This window comes from Miniopterus schreibersii (assembly GCF_964146895.1).
Source record: "Miniopterus schreibersii genome assembly, chromosome: 20".
Lineage (NCBI taxonomy): Eukaryota > Metazoa > Chordata > Mammalia > Chiroptera > Miniopteridae > Miniopterus > Miniopterus schreibersii.
This window is the reverse complement of record NC_138122.1, coordinates 25591764-25614766: the sequence shown is the minus strand read 5'-3', so window position 1 is coordinate 25614766 and position 23003 is coordinate 25591764. Positions and strand designations below refer to the sequence as shown.

At 53.9% G+C, this 23003-nt stretch overlaps 1 protein-coding gene across 1 annotated transcript; it reads right to left on the bottom strand.

The window, feature by feature from the left end:
• Positions 1–364: 364 nt before the first annotated feature.
• On the bottom strand, positions 365–22175 carry CFAP251 (cilia and flagella associated protein 251). Its single transcript, XM_081122811.1, has 20 exons — positions 21810–22175; positions 21224–21364; positions 20354–20463; positions 19101–19212; positions 18774–18854; positions 18158–18235; positions 18004–18054; positions 16948–17162; positions 15131–15325; positions 14101–14351; positions 13248–13399; positions 12419–12592; positions 10912–11096; positions 8222–8336; positions 7943–8106; positions 6136–6226; positions 5775–5918; positions 4406–4634; positions 3209–3310; positions 365–1853 (listed from the first exon to the last, which is right to left on the bottom strand). The coding sequence occupies exons 1-20, from the start codon at positions 22122–22124 to the stop codon at positions 1723–1725; spliced, it is 3036 nt and encodes a 1011-aa protein (XP_080978937.1). The 5' UTR covers positions 22125–22175; the 3' UTR covers positions 365–1722.
• Positions 22176–23003: the final 828 nt, after the last annotated feature.

Genomic DNA, 23003 nt, shown 5'->3' with positions numbered 1-23003 from the left:
AGGCCGGAAGCTGGCTCAGCTCAGAGGCGGCGTCTCAGCAGGGCTCTGACGGTGGTCCGGCCACAGTGGGTCCGACTGGCCCCTGGTTATTCTGCTGAGGACAGTTGTCCCGGTATCTGCAGTCGACAAGAAAAAAATCGGAGTGTGGGCCTGAGGAAGGAAGCCTCTGGTTGGTGTCCAGGCTGCATCCAGTTCCAAGCTATTATTTTTTTTAAAGAGAACAAGTCATTTGAGGGTTTCCTGTTCCCTAAAATGTCCCCGGGAACTTTATAACTGGCTGGAAAATATGTCTCCGAAGCCCTTAACAGCTGCAAAATTGATTCACAGAGCTTGTTTTTCTTTGGGTTGGTTTTTTTTTTTTTTTAAACAAAATGTAAACTAGCGCTGGTGACACAATGGGATCGGTGGGCGCCTGTGGGACCTGAGCCCACGCCGTCTGTCCCAAGGCCGCAGTGACACAGTCTGGTTCCGGGTAGACGGTCCCGGTCTGCGGTCCAGAGACTCCCGGTGCCAGTTTTCCAGGTGGAGGCCACGTAGCGAGGAAGGCTCTGCTGTTGTTTCTCCCACACAGACCTGGCTCCTGAGCACAAAGCACCTTGACCGGGGTCAGAAATGTTCCCCGAAATACTAGTTGCATCCTCTGGAAGGGCCTGGTTTGGGTGGGTGGGTGGGTGCCCTGGACCAAGCAAGTGCTGAGAATGACACCGGGCACGTTTGCCTGAATTAAAGACGACCTTGTAACGGAGGACAGGACTCTGAAATCAGACCGTAACGATCACCTGTTGGCACGATGCTGGTGCTTTATTTTTTAACTTTTAAACTTTTTTTTAAATATGTTTTTATTGATTTCAGAGAGGGAGAGAGAGAGAGAAACATCCATGATGAGAGAGTCATCGATCGGCCGCCTCCTGCAGGCCCCCGACTGGGGACCGAGCCCACAGCCCGGGCCTGTGCCCTGACCGGGAATCGAACTTCAATCTCCCGGATCCAAGGTTGGTGCTCAACCGCTGAGCCACGCCGGCCGAGCAAAGGTCAGAACACCAATGAGAACCCAGCGATGTTCCCTAAACACCCCCTGGGCTGGGGGACCAGCCGGGTTTGCCTCTGCGCGTGGTCAGCCCAGCGGAGTGTGAGGCGGAAGAGCCAGCAGGTGGGTGCCCGCCGCCCCCGCGGTTTCTGGCCCAGGTGCCGCACCCGCAGGGTTCTGGGTGCTTTCTCTGCATTCTCTCCAACGGCTGCCGCCGGGGTCAGGCATGACTGGTGGTGCTCCTCATAACGGCCGCGCCAACTGCCTGGGGGTTTCCTGATCAGACGCCGTGAGCAAGAGACTCCGGGAGCCCAGAGGCCCCAGCGCCCCCCCCCAGCCTGACAGCAGGCGGGGCCCATCCCGTCCACATTAGGCCAAGGGTCCAGGGGGACTCGGGGGGAAGGGAACACAGTCGCCCGCGTCGCTAGGACGGCCTGCTGAGGGCTGAGGCCCTCTCTGCCCCCGGGGACGGCACCACCACCTCTGTGTCCCTTTCAAACGCCCCTCCGGGCGGCCTGGCCCTGCTTGTCTCGCCTCCGCCCGCATCTAACTTTGCGAATTCGATTGCTCAATAGAAATTTGCTTTTAATGCCTAAACCGTTCGAAAGATTGGAGTGGCGGTAAGGGGACACGTGGAAAGTCCTGCCTCTTGGGGGGGGGGAACTCCCCTCCCCACGCACAAAGTCCTTTGCGCCTCAGACATTCTCCTCAGTGGCCGAAGGGTCTCGTCTGGAATCGGGTGAGATGGTCAGGCCGAGAATGTGGGTGGCGAAGATCTCTGCGGTGATCTCCTCTGGCAGTTCCTCCTCAAAGCACACTTCCGAGCCTGGCCGGGCAAGGAGGGAAGACAAACGCCTTCCTAACGATCGGGTTTCTAACTCGCAAGCATTTTCCAAAAATACGAGGAAGCGATACTCTGAGTGAGAGGCGCTCTGCTGCGGCTTGGCTTTGATTCCCTGAGAATTGCTTGGGGCGGGGAGGGGGTGGGGGGGGGGCTGGTTGAAACCCTTCCTCTACTGTTTGGGCCGCTTGTGACCCGAATCTCTCCGCAAACCTCACTGGAAAGCCTGGACTGCAAGGCACTGCTGATTCTACGGTCTCGAGACTCTTGGGAACACAACATAAATACATAACGATTGGGCAAGTTGCATCGTGAGACCCCCCCAAGTCCACAAGGAACCGGGAGGGGCAGGGGTGCGCAGGTTGGCAGTGACCATCAGACCCCGGAGTCTGGGACTGAGCTCGGGGGCTCTGTCTCATTTGAAGTTGGGGACAGACAGACAATACGAGAGGAAGAAAGCAGCCCCGAAAGGAACCTCTGCTCCCGACTCCAGTCGCAGTGACAGGGGTGGCTCTGAGCACCGCGGGGTCACCGGTCGCTGGAGTTATCCGCACCCGGCCGGGCCCAGGAGAGGGGTTCTGGGTGGGCTCCTCCTGGGCTTAAATTTTCAACCCAGACTCCAGGGCCATTTTCCTGACTCCAGGGGACCACAAGGAGGCAGGAAATCCCCGGGGAAGGAGAGAGAGAGGAATGATCCTTAACAACTTTAGCCCTGGCCCGTCTTGCTCAGTGGTTAGAGCGTCGGCCCGCGGACTGAAGTGTCCCGGGTTCGATTCCGGCCAAGGGCGCGTACCTCGGTTGCAGGCTCGATCCCCAGCCCTGGTCGGGGCGCACGTGCGGGAGGCAACCAGTCTATGTGTCTCTCTCACATTGATGTCTGTCTGTCTGTCTCTCTCTCTCTTCCCCCTTCCACTCTCTCTGAAAGGCAATGGGGGGAAAACAAATCCTTGGATCAGGATTTAAAAAACAAAAACAAAAAAACTTTCAAGTCTGGCAGCTTGTGCGGCCCCCCAAGGCGTCGCCCTCTCCTAACCAAGCCCCTCCTGACGGTTGCTCTTCTGACACAGCTGCCGAGCCGGGAAGATGAAGACCGAGGCCGTAGACTGAAGGGCAAGAGCCAGGCCAGGGGCACAAAGGACAGACGGACGCAGGAACAGCGGCTCAGACGCGACCGCCGCTCGCTGCCTTTTCTAGGGCTGCTTCATGCCCGGTTCCCGAGGCCCCGCTTTGCGGTGGGCGGGGAACTAGGAGAGCGGCTCGCACCCGGGCAGGAGAAACAAGCGCACTTCAGCCCACAGCCCACAGCCGAGGAGCGAGCCCTGGACAGCCGGGCCCGGTACCTTTGACGGAGTAGGTGGCCGGCTCGGACTTCCAGCCCTCGGGGTTCAGGCCCAGCAGCGTGGCGAAGCAGTCGGACATCTCCTCCTCGGTCATGTGCTCGCCTGGGCATCGGGGAGAAAAGAGGCGGCCGGTCAGCTCTCGGGGCCGAGCCTGAGCCCGATCCTGACGTGGCAGCTTCGCACCATCCTTGTGAGGTCTGAACGGGAATTATTCCACGATTTCCTCTTCTTGCGACGCAGGAACAGCCTAGAGCCCCGGCCGGGTGGCTCAGCTGGTTGGGCGTCGTGCCCGGGCACGGGAAGGCTGCCGGTTCGATTCCCGGTCAGGGCACATGCGGGGTTGGGGGCTCGATCCCGGGTCGGGGGCGCGCAGGAGGCGGCCGATCAATGCCTCTCCTCACGGATGTTTCCATCTCTCTCCCTCTCCCTTCCCTCTCTGAAATCAATAAAAAACATTTTTTAAAACTCTGAAAAAAGAAAAAACTAGAGAGAGAGAGAGAATCCCATGCTACTGTGCCATATACTCCCTTATATGGTGTAAAAATGGACTCCCGCGGGGGACAGGCTCTGGGGCTTGTCTGGCGACAGGCAGCTTTCTGATGCACACGGCCCTCGGCCTGACTTCAGGCTCCCTCACGTGCGATCCCCCCGGTTAGACTGAGAAAACGGGCTCCGCAGAGAGAGCGGGGAATAGCGAGGAAAACAGCGGGGGAAACGGGGAAACGGCGCTTCCCCGGGGTCCCACTCACAGCCGCCCGGCGAGGCCCACGGCTGGCGCCTTCACTCCCGCGCCGCGAGGAGGAACACGGACTCCCGAGGCCTCGGGACGAGGGCACGCGGCCGGCATCCCGCCTGTCACCCCACGTCACTAACGCGCATCCCTCGGGCTGAAGTCCTGGGGCTCGGGCTGAGGTTCAGCCTATGCACCGGGGGTCACGGCGCCCGGTCAGGCCCGGGCCCGGTGGCGGGCTCGATCCCCGGGGGGCGGCCAGGGGCAGCCGACCCATGACTCTCTCATCATTGATGTTTCTCTCTCTCCCTCTCCTTTCCTCTCTCTGAAATCAATGAAAACATTTTTAAAATGAATAAATAAAGATGCCGGGGGCCAGGGAGCGTCTGTCCCCCCAGCTCGCCTCTCTCCTGGGGGACGGCCCGAGGCGCTTAGCGGGCACCCTGCCACCCTGCCTCCGGGCTCACCTTTGGTCAGCAGCAGCCTCAGCAGGTCCTCCCTCCGAATCGCTTTCTTTCCCTCCGCGTTGGTGTAGCCCAGGATGTCGAAGCTCATCTGGATGGTGTCCATGGTGTTCCCGAAAGGCGGCCGGTGGTTAAGGTAAACTTTGAGGAAATCCGGTAAGTTGATTCTGTCCAGTACCTTCCCAGTGTCCACATACTCGCTGAATTTGATTTCGTTAAACATGTCTTCAATCTAGGAAAGAAGTAAAAAAAAAAAGTAAAAGACCGTGGTAAGCAGGGGGCCACGTGGGATGTGATTCTAAAAATCGGAGAGTAGCAGACAAATGTGCTATGCTATTGTATTTTACTGTTTTCGTTTTCACTTTTTATTCAATCTATTGGGGTGACACTCGGGGAAACAGCAGACAAATGTTCACGGTTAGTTTAAACACGTCTGTTATGGGGCTGATTCTTTGCAAAATTGGTATGTACGTAAATATATACATATAAATCCTTTTGTATTCTTCTTTCCCACCCACTATTTTCAAAGCAGCCACCATTCTCAATGCAACATTCCCGGAAAGGCCTTTTGAAATAACATCATTGGTTAGGATCCCAATGAGCTTTATAATTGATAGTGTAAAAGTAGCTTTCGACGGTAACACTGTTTCATACGTAGCATTTAGTGAGTTTACATTATATACAATTGCATGCTATGTTACATATAATTTTATCTATAAATAAAATGCTACCCGGGAGCACATTCTTTAAATCGTACACTATATAATTTTAAGTGTTGGCGGATACACATGTTGCGATCCAGCCGGCGGAGGCCGGGGCTAAAAGCACCTGTCTTAGGAGAGACCTCGGCGCAAACCCTGGGTCTGCCACTTCCTAAGTGACCCGGGGTGAATAAAACATTCCTTATCCTTGGTTTCCTCGCCTTGAAAAGGGTGTCATATGGTAAAACACATGCAGGGGGCTGGTTCGTTTTTGTTAATTCTCACCCGAGGATATTTTTCCCATTGATTTTCAGAGAGAATGGAAGGGGGGGGAGAAACATCGATGTGTGAGACGCACACTGATGGGCTGCCTCCCGCATGCACCCCGACCGGGGCCCGGGATCGAGCCTGAACCCCGGGCACGTGCCCTGACCGGGAATCGAACCGTGACCTCCAGGGTCATGGGTCAGCACTCAACCGCCGGGCCACGCGGGCCGCCCTCGGGGATGCCTCCAGGGGGAGTCTCTCTAGGGGCGCATCTGCTCGCCCGGAGCCGTCTCCCGGGTCCAGGTCTGCGAGAAATCTGTCCCGTTTTCACGCTGACCCTTTCACGAGGTCGCTTTCCTAACGGAACACATCCCGGGCCGTCCCCGCTCCGGCCGCCCGCCTACCTTCTCCTCCGACGGGTAGAAGCCGATGGCCCTCATGACGAAGGGCATCTCCGACAGGCAGATGTGTTCCGACGCCTTCCTGGTCTCCATGGTGTCGATGCCTTGGCTGCGGAGCTGAGAGTAGTAAAAATAGTCTTCCAGCTCCTGCGTGGAAACACAAACAGCCGCTGGGGCCTGCGTCTGGAGCACCCATTAAGACCTCAAGGACAATTTCTAGAAAGTACATTTTGAGCTCAGCAGGGAGCAGGGGGGGAAAAAAGAGCTTTGGGGGGAAAAAAGCAAGAGGGGTTAAGCCCGGACGTGTGTGTTTTGCAGACTTAACTAGACGCTACCAGGCAGTGTTTACTCTGAGGACAATTACCCTGTAGAATTTTCCTTCCCTGCCACCAGACACCAGGCCATAGAACGGGGTCAGGTCTTCGCCCCCAAGAGAAACAGCTGCCTCCAGGGCACTGGAACGGGAACAGAAATGGGGCTGTTAGAAAGCTCTCGGGCGCCGACAGCCCTGACAATTAGGGTCTCTGTAAACTTGTTAAGAAAACGCCCTCCACCGTGAAACCGAAAATGAAAAAAATTCCCTTCCTAGCGTGGCACCCAGTGGTACAGGTCACCCGCTGCCTTAACGACGGTGACGCCCGCCCGCGCACTGGTGGCAGAGCTGGCGCTTGGCGGCCTGTCCGCGGCCTTTGGGGAACACGTGTCCCCAGGGGGCGGGCTCCTGGGTGTGGGGGCCGCAGCCCTCCCGGGCACGGCCGCTCTGCCCGTAACTCTAGATCGTGTGGTCGGGGCCAAAGGCCCGGGGGCGGGGCGGGGGGGCACAGGTGAGCTGCCAACGCTAATTGCTTCCGTGAAAACTCGGGAGGCCACGGGGGACCCGTGCCAGCCGGATAAAAATAACCCTCTGCTCTCTAGCGCGGGGTCAGGCTTTCCAAAAATAGGCCCCGTAGGTAAGAAAACCTACTTTTTGTTTGAGACCGACTTTGCCTCATACAGAATGCTAATAATAATACGAAGTCACTGTAATAACCCACTAACTGGATCGCTGCTAATCAGGCCGCCAGCCTCCTTGCGGGCTATTAAAACACACTGCAGCGTAGACCACAGCAGGGGAAGGGGTTTGGCATCCGGACTCCGGGCTCCCGGCTCTGCCGCCTGCAGGTAACTTAGCCTCCCTGGGCCTCAGTTTCCTTCTCTGTAGACTGGGAATCATCGCAGGGTCTGCCTCCCGGGTGGTTGTGAGAATTAGATAAGAGAACGCAATAAAGGACTTGACACGGAGCCCTTTAATTTTGTCCGGTGCTGAACGGTTGCTGAGGTGTGGGCCCCACCCAGAAAGACCCGGTGAGGATCGCCACCCCACCGCTTACTCCGTGCGGGTCACGGAGCCCCTCCGGGCTAGGGCGCCGGTTTCCAGATCCGTACAACGGGGACAGCGACAGTCCCCACCTCGCAGGGCGGCTGGGAGGATGAAATCGGACAGTGCGTGGACGGGGCCCGGCCCGGAGCAGACTTGGCGCGGGGTGGTTAGAATCACCACTGCGCGGCCCGGCACTGGCACGACCTACACCCCTCTAAAAAGGGTCGGCCACCCTGGCCAGTGTGGCTCAGCGGTGAGAGCGTCGCCCGCCCACCGACGGGTCCCGTTTGAGTCCCGGTCAAGGGCACGTACCTGGGTTGCAGGTTCGATCCCTGGCCCAGGAGGAGGCTTGTGCGAGAGGCAACCAGCCGATGTCTCTCTTTCTCCCCCCCCCTTCCACTCTCTCTCTTAAAAATCAATGGAGGAAATATCTCCGGGTGAGCATTAACAACAACACCAAAATACGTATTCCCAACGACCTCTTACTGTTTCTGTAACAGACACTCTGGAGGTTCGGGCTACATCTGTCCAGCGGGTGTGAGTCCGCCGACGGAGAGGGAGGTGTCTCGGGGGCACCAGGCACCGAGGCGGAACCGCTCGGCCCTGACTGCGAGCCTGTCGCTCCCTGAGACAGAGCAGCAAGCTTTCCTCCCCATGTCCTTATGAACGGACGTCCCCGGGCGTGACCCGCAGGCAGGTCCTGAGTCCCCGGTCACCTTGGTGCCCGCGGGCCCGGTACAGTGCCTGTCCTGCGGTCGGGGCCTAACGCCCGCGTGCCGCGGCTGAGTAAGCGCCTCGCCCCATCGCCTACCTGAGGTTGACCTCCCACTGCACCACTGACAGGTCCTGCCCTCCCGCCGTGAAGACGTAGCGGCCATCGTGGGAGAGGGTCATTCCGGTCGTGCCGTTCGGGTGGCAGACGATAGCGGACGTCTTATGGGGATTGCCGTCGATGGGTAAGATCTGAAGTCCAACCTGGGAAGGAACATGCAGTCGGATATTCAGGCTCAGGTCGCCGGGCCCAGGCTGGTGGCTGCTGGGCACACGCGGAGCCCCCCCCAGAGGCAGAGCGCGCAGAGGGGACGCACACCTTGTCTCTGTTAATGAACACCAGGTAGCGCTTCTGCATCTCGTAGGTGCTCTTCACCGGCAGCACTTGGACCTGCTCCATGGGAGACCCGTAGAGGGGCCCGAGGAGCGTCTTTCTGCAGGAGGGGGAAAAAGAATCCCGTTTTCTTTTTTTTAAAAAAATTAAATGTCTTTATTGATTTCAGAGAGAGGAAGGGAGAGAGAGAGACAGAAACGTCCATGATGAGAGTCATTGACCAGCTGCCTCCCGCAGGCCCCCGGCTGGGCATTGAGCCCGCAACCCGGGCCTGGGCCCTGACCGGGAATCGAACCCCGATCTCCTGGTTCACGGGTCGACGCTCAGCCGCTGAGCCACACGGGTCCGGGTGGGGCCCTAGCCTTTTAAAATTCTTAATTCTGTACCTTTAAAAAAAAAAAAGAGGCCCCCCCAAAATCGCATACACTTCGCGCCCACTACACCTGCACGGCCCCGTGCGTTTCATTCATCTCACTGTATTGGGAGCCGCCAGCTGCTCGGCTGTTTCCTCCCTGGGCCCCCCGCGCCCAGCCCGTGTCTGCGGCCGCAGGGGCTACTCCGGGCGCGTGCCTGCTGCCTAAACGCAGAGCGAATGCCCGCGGCGGCCGGTCTCAGGCGCCTGGGGCACAGGCGTGAGGGAGTGTGGCTGAACTCGGTAGTGGCGATGGCCGGCGACTCTGTGAACACAGCACAAGCCACTGGGGGGGGGGAGGTAAATCTTAGGGTGTGTGAACTGTGTGTTAATTTAAATAATAAACAACCAAATAAGGTCAAGCGATTCAACCTGCGCCTCAGGCTCCTGGCTGGTAAAACGGGGAAATGGTGGCACTTACCCGCTGGGGTGAGCGCCGAACAAGCCAATACACAGAAAGCGCACAGTAGGAGCTGTGTGACTACTCCCTGGTATTGTTCAAATACCGAACACTTTCCCAACACCGACGTTTTTCTTCTCATCGAAAAAGTATCGCGTTTTTTTTATCGTGAAAAATTTCAAGCGTGCCGGCCTAAAGCAGAAAACCTAAACATGCCTCCAGGCCCGCTCCCTTTACCCCAGACGATCATCCGCACAGTTTGGCGTATATGTCTCGAGAATTATTTTTCATGTTCTAACCCACGTGATTCTAATTCCATGTGAATAAATATAAGTTACATAAGTACCATCTTCTATGAAAACAGATTCGTGCTCCTTTGGCGATCTGCCTCATCTCATGTTGTATCTCGGGGATATGTCCACGTTTCTGCGCGGACAGCGTGTCTTTCCCCTTTTTCCCCTCCCTTTGCTGAAAGCAGCGTCCTGCAGGCCCTGGCCGGGTGGCTCGGTTGCTCAGAGCATTGTCCCGACACGCCAAGGTTGCGGGTTCGATCGCCCGTCAGGGCACATACATACCAGGGATGCGTAAATACGTGGAGCAGCCAGGACCGATGCTTCTCTCTCTCCCTCCCCCTTCCTCTCTAAATCCATTAAATAAATAAAATTTGAAAAGGAAGAGCCGTGTCGTGTTTCAGCGCACTGACAAGGCACCGCTTAACTAATCCCCTATTAATGGGCATTTGGATCGTTTCCATATTTAAAAATATATTCAGACAAGACATCCTTTGACTTAGGCCCTGGCACACGGGGAGCGCTTCTGCGGGCTGCGTTCCTGGAAGTCAGAGATACCATCAGATTTGATCGAGGGCGGCGCAGGGCTCTCCCAGAGGTCGGCCGGATTTCCAGCCCCGGGGGTGGCGCCTGGGGAGCAGCGCCCTTCCCGGCGTCCCCGTGCCCACGCCAGGGGCCAGCGATCGTTCTCGCCTCTGCCGATCTGATCTGCGGAGCCAGCGCCTGGCTTTCATTTGCATCCGCGCTACACCCGTGAGCATCTGCTCGTGGGTTTGTTGGCCTTTTTCTGTGAACTGCCTTTTCGTGTTCTTTTAAATACTTTTTAAATGCGTTTTAAAATTGTTTTCGGATTTATCATGGAAAGACAATTCCTTCCTGGGTTAAGGTGCGGCCGCCAGGCTTTATTATTCCTGCAACTCGCAAGATGCTTCCTGTGAGCGGCTTTCCTTGGAAGGACAGCGTTGTCTTGGAACCAGGGGTGGCTCTTGTCCTCGGCGCGGATCTCCAGCCCGGCCTCCCCCATGAACTCCACTCCCCCCATTGAAATTCAGACTCCACAGTGAGAGAAACACGGTTTTCGTCCCTGCCTTCGGCACCTAGAACGGCACCTGGCCCAGGCGGGGGCTCGGGAAGCACTGAGTGAACAAGGGCAGGTGCTGCAGTGAACTGAAAATCTCCTTTCAGAACCAAGCGTAAGAAAAACCCAAGACTGGTAGTATTCAAGCACCCGTTTTCGTCCACGAGGGAAGAACCGGAGATTTTATAGAGCACCGGTGACTCTTCTGGCTCCTTCGCCAAGTCTCAGGCACCGAGCTCCGGGTGCCTCGCCTCTGCGCAGGGCCGGGCTCGGCAGCCAGGGCTCTGGGCTTGAATCCTGCCTCTGGCGCCTCCCGGCCATGTGACCCAGAGTGAAACGACTTGCCTCACCTGTGCCTCAGTTTCCTCCTCTGAAAAATCAGTGACCGCAACGGCAGCCAAACTGCGCGCAGGCCCTGAAGCTGGGACTTGACATAGGCCCGGGGGCTGAGAAATCGACTTACGCACCGTGGGAGTGGGAAGGCCCCGGACATACCTGCACATCTTGGTGGTAGAATTGAAAAGCTTCACTTTGTAGCCGCTGTTGGAGATGAGCAGGAAGAGCTCCTTGATGAGTGGCGGGTACCAGATCATACAGGTAGGGTAGTTGCCCTGGTCGGTTTGGTGGATGTCCAGCACTTCCAGGTGGTCCTTGGAGCTCTTGGGAAGGTTATACTCAATCTGCAGAGGAGCCCGGATGGACGCGCGTGAAGACTGAGCCGGACGAACTCAGCCCACAGTCCTGTTCTGACGGGAGCCAGTGTCAGGCCTAGACCCTTAACCTAATAAGCTACCACGAGGGAGCATTCACTAGGAGCACAGTGAGGAGCTAAGCACCCTAAGCCATGATGCCGTTTAATGCTCACGACGCCCCTGCCAAGTGGTACCGCGGGGCCCATTTTATAGATGAGAAGACCGATGTTCAGAGAGGTTCAGGGGCTTGCCCAAGGTCACACAGCTAAAAAGTGGTAGGGTGAGGATTCAGGTTTAGATCCAACTGACTCCAAAACCGGAACTCTCGCGGTTATGTTACACGGCTCCCCTTCCCATCATCTCGGGAAGTCTCCGAAGGTAGGAGCTCACTCATACCTAAATCTCAGCACTTGCCAGTCATAAACTAGCAGCCTGCTGAATTTCACCCATAGGTAGGTTTTGGTGTCCAGACCAGGATGGAAGGATGGATGGGTGGGTGGATGGATGGATGGGTGGGTGGATGGATGGATGGATGGATGGATGGATGGATGGATAGGTTGATGGATGGGTGGAGGGATGGAGGGAGGGATGGATGGATGGGTGGATGGGTGGGTGGATGGATGGGTGGGTGGGTGGGTGGGTGGATGGATGGATGGATGGATGGATAGGTTGATGGATGGGTGGAGGGATGGAGGGAGGGATGGATGGATGGATGGGTGGATGGGTGGGTGGATGGATGGGTGGATGGGTGGGTGGATGGATGGGTGGATGGGTGGATGGGTGGGTGGATGGATGGAAGATGGGTGGAGGGACGGATGGATGGAGGGATTTGGAGATTAAGTAAGGAAGTTAAGATGGGTGAACAGATACACAGACTGATTTTTAATCCTTTCTACTTGATCACGCAACATCACACTGGCCATGTCCCTACCGTTCCCTCTTATCTCACATCCTCTGTTAGTCGTCACATTTAGGTAAGAGCCTGTCCCCACCCCCTGGATGCAAAGAAAGCGTCAGCGAGTGTTGGTTTCCAAATTCCACGGAGAGGCGAGGGGGCTGAGCTGCCCACGCTGTGGGGAGCACCACCTCCCTGCCGCCCAACCTGCCGCCTCCCAGAAGCCTCCTCACTCAGAACACGAGGCCAGCGCGGTGTCAGAGCCCAGTGAAGACCAAGCGCCGGCCTGGAGAGGTTTATGCTACTTTGCAGGGCACCCATTTTCTCCAACAGACACACACACTGTGGGGGACACCGGGGGTGTAACAAGAATGACACGTCCTGGTGGCAGGTGAGCAAAAGCTAAGCAGCTCACCAAGAGCCTGTCTCGCCCGAGGCTCAGCAGTCTGGGCTCGTTGCTGTCCAGATGAACCCCGAACAGGAGACTCCGGATGCTTTTGCGATGAGAACGAAGTCTTGCCAAGTACTCCCAGACCCTTTTCCCGTTTCTGACCTTGACCATGAAAACGGCCACAGTGAAATTTGCATCCTGCATATCAGCAAAAGAACAGAAGTTATTCCTTTTTACATTTTGCAACTTACAAACCATCATATTTTGCCCGGCCGGCATGGCTCAGCAGTTGAGCATCGGTCTATGATCCAGGAGATCGGGGTACAGGGCACAGGCCCAGGTTTCGGGCTCGATCCCCAGTGGGAGTGTAAAGGCGGCCAATCAATGGCTCTCTCATCATTGATGTTTCTCTCTCTCTCTCTCTGTCTCCCTTCCTCTCTCTAAATTCAATAAAGACTTTTTTTCTTTAAATCATCATATTGCTCTGGCTGGTGTGCTCAGTGGTTAGAGCGTCGGCCCGCACACCAAAGGGTCACGGATTCAATTCCTGGTCAAGGGCACGTACCTGGGTGGCAGGTTAGATTCGGGGTGCATTTGGGAGGCAATCAATCCATGTATCTCTCCCATATCGATGTCTCTCTCTCTCTTATCTCCCCTCCTCCCTCTCTCCCTTCCACTCTCTCTAAAAATCAATGGAAAAAATATCCTTGCGTGCGCCCTGACTGGAGATCGGACGTGCAAGCTTGGCGCGTGGTGACGGGGCTCTAATCCACGGAGCTGCCGGGCCAGGGCCTCTCTGCGTTTCAAATAAGGTTGGTAAAACCACAGGCCGGTTCTCAGTGAAAACACTCACAGCGGTTGCCATGTACATGGAGTCGTGGGAGAAGCTTATGTGAGTCACGCTGGTCCTGGAATATTTGAAAGGCTCCGGGATTCCGTTTTCTAAGGACATCGCATCAAGAATGTGAACAGTCCCCTCTGTGAAGCCGGCTCCAAGAAGGGCCCCTGAAACCACAAGCCGGAGAACAATGATCTGAAAAGGGCTTCATTCATTTAAGAAACACAGACTCGCCCGGCCGGGCGTGGCTCAGCGGCTCAGCATTGACCTAGGATCCAGGCGATCAGGGTTCGATTCCCGGTCAGGGCACATGCCCGGGTTGCGGGCTCGATCCCCAGTCGGGGGCGTGCAGGAGGCAGCCGGTCAATGACTCTCATCATGGATGTTTCTCTCTCTCTCTTTCCCTCTCCCTCTCTCTCAAATCAATAAAGACATTAAAAAAAAAAACCACAAAAAAAAACAAACACTGGATCTGTGCCAGGCACTGTTCTAGGTGCCGAGGAGGCAGCAATGAAGGTGACAGACAAGGTCCCTAGAAGGAGGGAAAAAAGCCTGAAAATCAGGACTCCCCAGGATGAGAGCTCAGAGGAGGGAAAAAAGCCTGAAAAGCAGGACTCCCCGGGATGAGAGCTCAGAGGAGGGAAAAAAGCCTGAAAAGCAGGACTCCCCGGAATGAGAGCTCAGAGGCTCCTAAGCACAGCGGGCCGCAGGGTCCAGAGGGAGAGACGGGGTCTCATCGGGCCTGTCAGGTGGGCAGAGGGGGGCCGTGGGGCCGTGGTGAACTCCCTGGAGCTGTGACAGCCAAGGCAAGACCCACTGGGTCTGTTTCGATTTCGGGACCTAAGACAGGCAGGTGCAGTGAAAATACCTTCGGGGTTGTAGGTCAGGCTCTGGATGCCGAGCCCCTTCTCGAAGACCCTGCTGAAAAGGTATTCCTTCTTTTCATAATCCCACACTTTGATCATCCCACAGACGCTCCCGATGGCGATGAAGGGCTGGTAGGGGTGGCAGGCGATGGCGCAGATGGCCTCCCTGGGCTCTATGAGCAGCTTCTCGAGCTTGGTCTCGTCCGCCTTCAGGTGGTACACGACGGCATCGGACGTTCCGATGATAAAATTCCTGTTTGCCAAGGAGAGACCAGCCGGCGTCAGCGCCGGCGGGGAGCGCGCCAGCCACGCTGCTTCTAATTGCGCCGGGAACGCCTCTGTCGTCTGTAATTTAGTGACATTATTAACCCAGCGTCTCCAAAAATATACTGTGCACACCCAGCAGCCTCCATTTGCAAGTGGAAAAGCCCGAGTTTCTCCCTGTAAATGCAGCCGTTAAGCACGCAGATGGACGGTCGGTTGTGCAATTAGCTAATCTGCACATGCAAATATTCATTTGCGTATGCAAATACGGAGCCGCCTGTAGATGCCGGAGGGCCATCGAGCGGACGCGCGGGTCATTCCGCCTCGAAATGTTACGGCTGTTAATTATCAGACCCCGTTAGCGGCGCCGCTGGGACTACAGAGCGGCCCACAGGCGACGGGCTCCAGACAGAGCAGGGCTTAGAGCTCGGGGATAAGCCCCGTCCAGCTCCCAGCCACGGAAGATTCTTCAGATGAAATTAATGGTTCATGGCCCGGCCAGTGTGGCTCAGTGGTTGAGCGTCCACCCATGAACCCGGAGTCAGGGTTCGATTCCCGGTCAGGGCACAGGCCCGGGCTGTGGGCTCGATCCCCAGCAGGGGGCGTGCCGGAGGCAGCCGATCAATGACTCTCATCATTGATGTTTCTATCTCTCTCCCTCTCCCTTCCTCTCTCTGAGATCAATAAAGATATATTTTTAAAATATATAAAAGAAACACATTGATCACGTCTGACCCACTCAAACGACTAGATTCATTAACAACTCACCTTACGATAAAAAGGTCACCTTTCAGAGTGCAGTCCGGAGGGTAGTTTGACTTTTCGGTGGGGGCGGAGGCCGGGGTCTTGGAGAAAGACAGTGTTCTTATGGAGCTCAGTTTGAAGTGGCTGAACCAGTTAACGATAGACAGGGTGTGATCGTAGAACTTAATGTTGCCCTTGATGTCACCTGTGACAATATAGCTGGGATGCAGAATAACGTCTGTGCGTTAAGTAACAGTAATAAGTGCCACATATTTTTTTAAACATTTTTTTAAACTAAAAAATTTAATTGACTTTAGAGAGAAAGAGAGGCGAGAGAGAGAAACACTGACGTGTTATTCCACTTATTTATGTATCCATTGGTTGACACTTTTTTTTTTTTAAACCCTCACCTGAGGGTATATTTTTCCCATTGCTTTTCAGAGAGAGTGGGAGGGAGAGAGAGAGAAACACTGATGTGAGAGAGACCCATCGCTCGGCTGCCTCCCGCGCCTACCCCAACCAGGGCCGGGGATCCAGGGCTGGGGATGGAGCCTGCAACCGTGGTACCTGCCCTTGGCCGGAATCAAGTCCGGGACCCTTCAGTCCGCAGGCCAGCGCTCTAACCACTGAGCCACACCAGCCAGGGCAATTGGTTGATTCTTGTATGTGCCTGACCAGAGATGGAACCCATGACCTTGGCATAGGGGGGTGACGCTCTAGACAACTGAGCTACCCGGCCAGGGCCTAAGCACCATCTGTTGAACACTTAACTATATGTCAGGCTCTGGGTTCCACATGTTGTAAAAACTTCACTTAATACTCTGCCCTGTGAGGCTGATTTTACTCTTACTCCCTTTACATCTAGGGAACTAAGGCTCAGAGAAGTTAAGAAATTTGCTCAAGGCCTGGGGTTGCCAGATTTAGCAAATAAAAATGCAGGATGCCCAGTTCAATTTGAGTTTCAGATAAACAACGGGTAATCTTATAGTGTTCAATACGTCCCCAGTATTGCATGGGACATACTCACGCCTGGCAACCCTATCAGGGTCACACGGCGAGACTATGCGGGGACCCAGGCGTATCCAACACAAAGCCCCTGCTCTCTGCTCCGTGATTCCCTGCCCCCCAAGATCAGCCCCCGTGACTTACTTTCTCCACCATAAGGCTGCCGATGACAACAGAGTCTGTCTACCAGGCCTCCAAAGTCGCACGAGCTGCCAGCGGGACATGAGCCACTTTATAAGAAGGCCCTGCTGTTAGAGCCACGGTAAAGCCCTGTCCCTCACCACAGCCAAAGGCGGAGAGGCGGGACAAACCGGCTTTTATCTCCAGTCCGTCCCAAAGGGGCGTGCTTTTTTTAAGCCTCTGACATAATTCTAATCACAGGGTGAAGCAGTGGGGGTGAGTTTCCTCTTATGCACACAAAGTGATTAAATGAGGTTTCTGATTAATAAGCAAGGCAGGTGGGCTCAGTCATCGGCTAAAACGTCTTTCCCTGCCCTCTGCTGGACAGAAATGGCAAAATGGGCCAAATGTACTCAGAGACAAGTGTTTCCCTTCAAGGGCTCCCTGTCCCGGTCTGTTTTTTTTTTTTTAAATATATCTTTATTGATTTGAGAGAGAGGAAGGGAGAGGGAGAGAGAGAGGTAGAAACATCAGTGATGAGAGAGTCACGGATCGGCTGCCTCCTGCACGAAATCAGTGTTTCTCTCTCTTTCCCTCCCTTCCTCTCTAAAAATTAAAAAGTAAAATTTTTAAAAATTTTACTTTTTGATGGTCTTTTAAAAGAAATAAAACACTTTTACAGTCACCTATAGCTACTTTTTAGTTACGTTGATTACCTGTCAACTGTAGTAAGCACGGTGATGCCCTCTTTCTGCAAATGGACCAGTTTACAAGGTCTGATAACGGGCAGGGCCGGAGAAGCGGAGGCCGCGGCCGGCGGGCGGTACACATCCCAGACAACCAGCTTCCCTTCCGTGGTGGCCGAAAGCATTTGTGTTAAATTCAGGTGGAAGACGGACTGGCTGAACTTTCCCACCAGCTTGTTGAATGTCTGCATTTCATAAGGCAGGTTTTGAGTTACAGTTGGTAATGTAAATATAAAATATAACATCTACGACAAAACATTTATCAACACACAGCCTTTTATAACATTACACTGAAACATAGTAAAAAACAAGATCAAAAAGTTACGAAAACACACACAAAGCAATCGCTAAAAAAAAAAAAAAGCTCCCCCGTGTGCATTACTCTGGTCCAGGCAGCTCTGAACCTCACTTGCTGAGATCAAGCGAAGGGTTGTGTACTCTGCCCATTAAACTGTTTGCTTCAAGCAAATGACAGAGCGGTCGATCTCTGCTCCTGCCTGTCCCGCTTCTCTCACTGAGGTTTCAGAGGCTGATAAAGAAACTTACGCCTTCCATTTGCAAAAGCACCCCCGAGCTGTAAGATACCATAAAGTAATTCTCCCCGTCTCCTTGTGATCATAAATTATTTTCTCATCAGTGAAAATTAAGTACTGTGCATAGATGCGCCCCTCAGATTCCTTGTTAAGCCTGTACTACGTAAAACAGGGCACTAGCCGGCCGGCGTGGCTCAGCGGTTGAGTGTCCACCTATGAACCAGGAGGTCAGGGTTCGATTCCTGGTCAGGGCACAGGCCCGGGTTGCAGGCTCCTCGATCCCCAGTGGGGGGCGTGCAGGAGGCAGCCGATCAATGACTCTCATCATTGATGTTTCTACCTCTCCCTCCCTCTCTCCCCCTCTTTCAAATCCATAAAAATATATATTTTTTAAGTAAATAAAAATGAAAAGTAGCTGAAAATGACTGAGCTTACACGTGCGTGTTTATTTGCCACAAAATCAGATGTATAAAAAAGCAACAGGCATACTCACTTTTTCTGTTAAGAGTGGGGCGCTGTGAGTAAGTATATCTCTCTCTTCATTCTGGTAAGTACAGAAAAAAACCATTACTTAAAAAAAAAAACAAACCTGGTTTCCAAAAGAAGAACTAACTACATTTAAAACAAATCGAAGTATTTGTACTCACCCACAAATAATATATTATCTGTGTTTTACTATTGCTCACCAATTCTTTATTATTTGTTGGATTAAAAATAAGGTAGTTCTGAAATATAAAACATGGAGAGACGTATTCCATTACAATAAATTTCCTGTTGTTTTTTTTCTGGTTCAGTGAAACGTTAAAATTAAGTGACATTTTTATGAAAATAAATAACTGTCTAGGAACATAAAACAGAAAAGACATGGCATTTTATAAGCAATAGGACTATGATTTAAATACTGAGTGTTAAGATTAACAGGCTCAATGTATTCCCTTTCTTATTTAGTCTCATTTGTTATAGTTCATCATCTAGTAAAAGTAAACCAGCAGTCACCAGTTCTCTGTGTCCTTCAGGGGAACGACCGCTGCGTACACATTTCTGAATCTGACGGGGCCACTGGGAGCTTGGAATGATTACAAAATATCGTCCTGCCAAGGCGGTGAATTGCAGGGGTGCCTGGCTCCCTTCCCCCAAATCAACCCCGCAGATACTACAGAAGTGGGGGAAACGTGAAATGCAGAAACTAGACAGTAACACAAGACAGTGAGCCATCCCCGGGGAGATGTTTAGGTCAACCCTACAGGCTGGGACTGAACTCACCTGGAAGCCGTACTCTTTGGGGAGGTCCAGGGTGCACGCCGGTGTTTCTGCGGCCAAAGTCCACCTCCAGATGCAAACCTTCTGCAAGTGAGAGCAGGCGGGAGAGCCGCTGGAGCCACCACACCACGGGGGGTAACCCTGCAACTTGTTAACTAAATGCATCACCTGGAGCTAAGCTGCGAGCACGGAGCCCCTGACAAAGCACCGTGGAGTCTGGTCACCCGGAGAGCATCACAGAGACCACGTGCCTGAGCAGAGCTACTGCTGGGGACACTCTGGATGGGTTGGCCAGCCCGCCCACTGAGGCCACCCCGAAGGTCCCTGTACCTGGATTTCAGCATCTGAGATGGTTGCCAAGTACTTGGCATCACGGGTGATGGCTATGGCCCTGATGCCGTTACCTTCCGGGCAGCTGTCGAATATTGTGTGCACGGGAATCCTGCAAGACAGGTCGGGGGGCAAGCATTTGCTGGGCCTGCCTGGGTTCCCAGAGGGACCCACTTCAAAAGCATAACAACTGTGGATAAATAAATGTGGTATGTCCATACGGTGGAATACTACTCAGCCATGAAAAGGAATGAAGCACCGACACCTGCTACGATGTGGATGAACCTTGAGAACACAATGCTGAGTGAAAGAAACCAATGTATGATTCCACTGACATCAAACACCCAGAACAGGCCGTCAGAAAGCAGACTGCTGTTTTCCAGGGGCTTGGGGGTGGGGGGTGGGAGTGACTGTTTGATGGGAAGGGGGTTTTGGGTTGATGAAAATGTTTCGGAACCTGACAGAGGTGGTAGTTGCACAACCTCGTGAATGTGCTCAAAGCTGCTGACCTGTTCATTTTTAAATGTTTAGTTTTATGTTACGTGAATTTTACCCCAATAACTGAAATAAACTAAATAGGGTGGCCTGTGAAAGTGCTACTTGCTCTCTTCGCGAGCTCTGGCCTGTCCTTCATCACTGAGTGCCAGTTCCGTGCCAGGCGTGAAAGATGCACATGTGATGAATGATGCCCGGGACAGCGCCCTGGCTCTCGGGGGACAGGTGCTCTCCTGAGTAAGCAGGGACGTCAGCAAGCATGGGCTCCCCGGACAGCAGTCTAGCTGTTCTCTCTCTACACGGTAAATGCACATACTCTGAGCCCCTACAATCCCACCTCTGCAGCTGCTCCTAGAGGAAAAATAGCGAAAGTACAGAGAGCGATGTCATTCCTGCTCCTTGTGACTTGGCCTTCATAGCAAAAGCCTGGAAACAACACAAATCTCCATAGATATGGGAATTGTTAAAAAAAATGTTATGACATAACCACATAATGAAAAACTAGACCACCTGGCCGGTGTGGCTCAGCGGTTGAGCATCGACCTAGGATCCAGGAGATCACCAATTCGATTCCTGGTCAGGGCACATGCCTGGGTTGCGGGCTCGATCCCCAGTGGGGGCCACGCAGGAGGCAGCTGATCAGTGACTCTCTCATCATTAATGTTTCTATCTCTCTCTTTCCCCCTCCCTTCCTCTCTCTGAAATCAATAAAAACATATATATTTTTTAAAAAGTTAGACCACCTGTGCCAAACCTACCCCGTGAAGGAGTCCCATATAATTATCAGGCAGTTGGGCCCTTTGTCAGCCGTGGCGATCCACCGCCTGTCCTCGCTGACACAGAGGCAGGAGATCACGTTGGGGTGGCCCTACGGAGACAGAGAAAAGGCTCTGAAATGTCAAGGATGCGGCCCAGACTTGGTATCGGCAGGAAAGGCTGGGGCCCCACAGAGAGAACAGAGTCCCTCCTTTCCAGGCTCGTCTGGCTAGAAATTCTGCTCCCATAGGCTTTCCCATGTATTTGTTCATAGCCAGTGGTTTTCAAACTTTCAAAAAAGCTCTTATTGATTTTAGAGAGAGAGAGAGATCAAGGGAGAGGGGGAGAGAAACATCAATGATGAGAGAGGAACATCAACTGGCTGCCTCCTGCACGCCCCCTACTGGGCGTGCAATGCAGGAGTGTGCCCTGCTTGGTAACTGAGCTGGCAAACTGGGTGCACAGGACTCCCCAGCCCCAGCCCCCGTGGGCCTCCCTGCTGGCCGCATCTCCCTAAAACAGTGGCAATCCGGTCTCTGAGCAGCTCTGGAGAGAAAGCCTCCTCACTGGTCTCTCTGCTTTCACTCTGATCCTTTCCCCACATAATGGAGGAAGCTTCTAGAAACACAATCAAGAGGTAGCGCTCCCTGCTGGAAGCAGCCCGGGTGCCCCCTCCTCGTCTCCCCTCGCTTACTCTGCACGCCGGCCTCCCTTCGGGGCCTCACACACAGGCCTGAGAACCGAAGCCCTCCCGCTCCCTCTCCCTTCCTCTCTCTGAAATCAATACAAACATATTTTAAAAAAAGAAACCAAAATGCTGTGTTCAAGCCAGAGACGACCTCTGGGACTCACCACCAGACCAAGCGGCCTACCTGGAGGTGACGCTGGTCGTTCCTGAGGACGCTGTAGATGACGGCGGTGTGGGCGCTGGCGTACAGGAGGACCCTCTGCTTCTTGTCTTGGATGTAGAAAACCGGGAGGGAGCTGTTCCACCCGTATTTCCAAGTCATGGTCTGGAATGCAAAGGGGAGACCAGCAGGACACCGATGTGCCGGCCCAGCGCTGGGACCCCGGGCGCTCCCGGCGGGCGTCCCTGGAGGAGGGTTTCACAGCATCAGCCCAACAGGAGAGATCACTTTAAGAAAGTCCTCCAGCCTGGCCGGTGTGGCTCAGCGGTTGGGCACTGACCTAGGATCCAAGAACTCGAGGTTCGATTCTGATCAGGGCACATGCCCGGGTTTCGGGCTCGATCCCCAGCAGGGGCGTGCAGGAGGCAGCCGGTCAATGGCTCTCTCTCATCATTGATGTTTCTCTCTCTCCCCTTCTCCCTTCCTCTCTCTGAAATCAATAAAAATATATATTTTTTAAATAAAAAGGACCTTTCTGGTGGTGTTTGTGTTTTCCACCTGCATAAGATCCCCCCTCCTTCACAATTCTCGCAAAGCATATCACACTTACCAAGGGGTACACGCTGGCACTGACGTCCTTTTGAAACAAAATGTTCTCATAGGTGGCGGACACCAGTGAGCCCTTCAGGGCGCTCACTCTGGACTGGAATTCTTTCGCTTTTTCCTCGGTGAAGTAGGATACTCTTTTTTCGGGTCTCCTTTCGCCCTTTTCTGGTCCTGAGACTCCCCTTTCTTGATCCAGTTCATATGGGGGCATCTGGTCGGTTTTGTCCCCAAGCTCGCCCGAGGGCTGACTTCCAAGGGCTCTGAGCACTTGTTCCTCAGAGCTGACCAGTTCCAAATCGAAGTCTAACTGGGAGCTCATGGTGCTCGAACTCCCCAGCTGCGACGAGTACTCGGAGTCGCCACCTCTTTGGGTTTTCTTTAAAAATAAATAAAAGGAGATTGTGATTCCAAATATGGTGCATTCTTGTTTTCCTTTCTTTTCCTAATCAGCGGGGCTAAGTGTTAGCCTCACACTGGAATTATGAAGTGTTTTTAGTTTTTATTATTTTTTAATGTTTTTATTGATTTCCGAGAGCAAAGGACGGGGGGGGGGGCATTAGTGATGAAAGGGAGTCATGGACCAGCTGCCTCCTGCAGGCCCCCTGAAGGGAATCAAGCCTCGATCTCCTGGGTCCTAGGCCGATGCTCAACGGCTGAGCCACGCCTGCCGGGCATGAGATGTTTTGAAAAGGAGCCTGGATGGCCTCCTGCTCCCTCCTTCCTGCTCCTCCCTCTCTCCATGCTAACAGGTCCTCTTTTGCTTCCTGTTGCATATTTTATAACTAACCCCTTCCAGCCCTTTAAAGTCAGCTCCTCCTCCAGGAAGCTTTCCCTGACCACCCTCCAAGCTGTGTTAAGTTGTCCTTTGTTGGAAAATATCTCCTACACACCTCTCCGTCTCTGCCCTTAGCATACTGCCGGATACGGCTGGGCGAGGAGTCGGCCTCCCTACACACCCCACGGCTCAGAGAGGAAGAGCTGCGTCTCACTTGGTTTTGTATCCCCACAGCCCGGCACAGGGTGAGTATTCCATGAATCGCTATGAGTGATTGAAGGAGGGAATGAACGCATGACAGTTGCTACTTACCGGAAAAAAATCTCTCATGACTGACTGGGAATCAGTCAGCGTCAGTTCCTCCAAACTGGGCATGGACACGGCGGTTTCCTGGGGCTTCACTTTGGTTTTTCCCTCAGTTAC

What these genes read in the sequence shown, in the direction of transcription:
- CFAP251 (XM_081122811.1), bottom strand. Translation starts at nt 22,124, where the DNA reads ATGAGCTCCCAGTTAGACTTCGATTTGGAACTGGTCAGCTCTGAGGAA. An exon ending in TCTCAGATGCTGAAATCCAG is followed by an intron (nt 18,855 to 19,100) that starts GTACAGGGACCT and finishes TCTCACTTGCAG; the next exon opens with AAGGTTTGCATCTGGAGGTG. An exon ending in TGTTCATTAACAGAGACAAG is followed by an intron (nt 8,107 to 8,221) that starts GTGTGCGTCCCC and finishes GTTCCTTCCCAG; the next exon opens with GTTGGACTTCAGATCTTACC.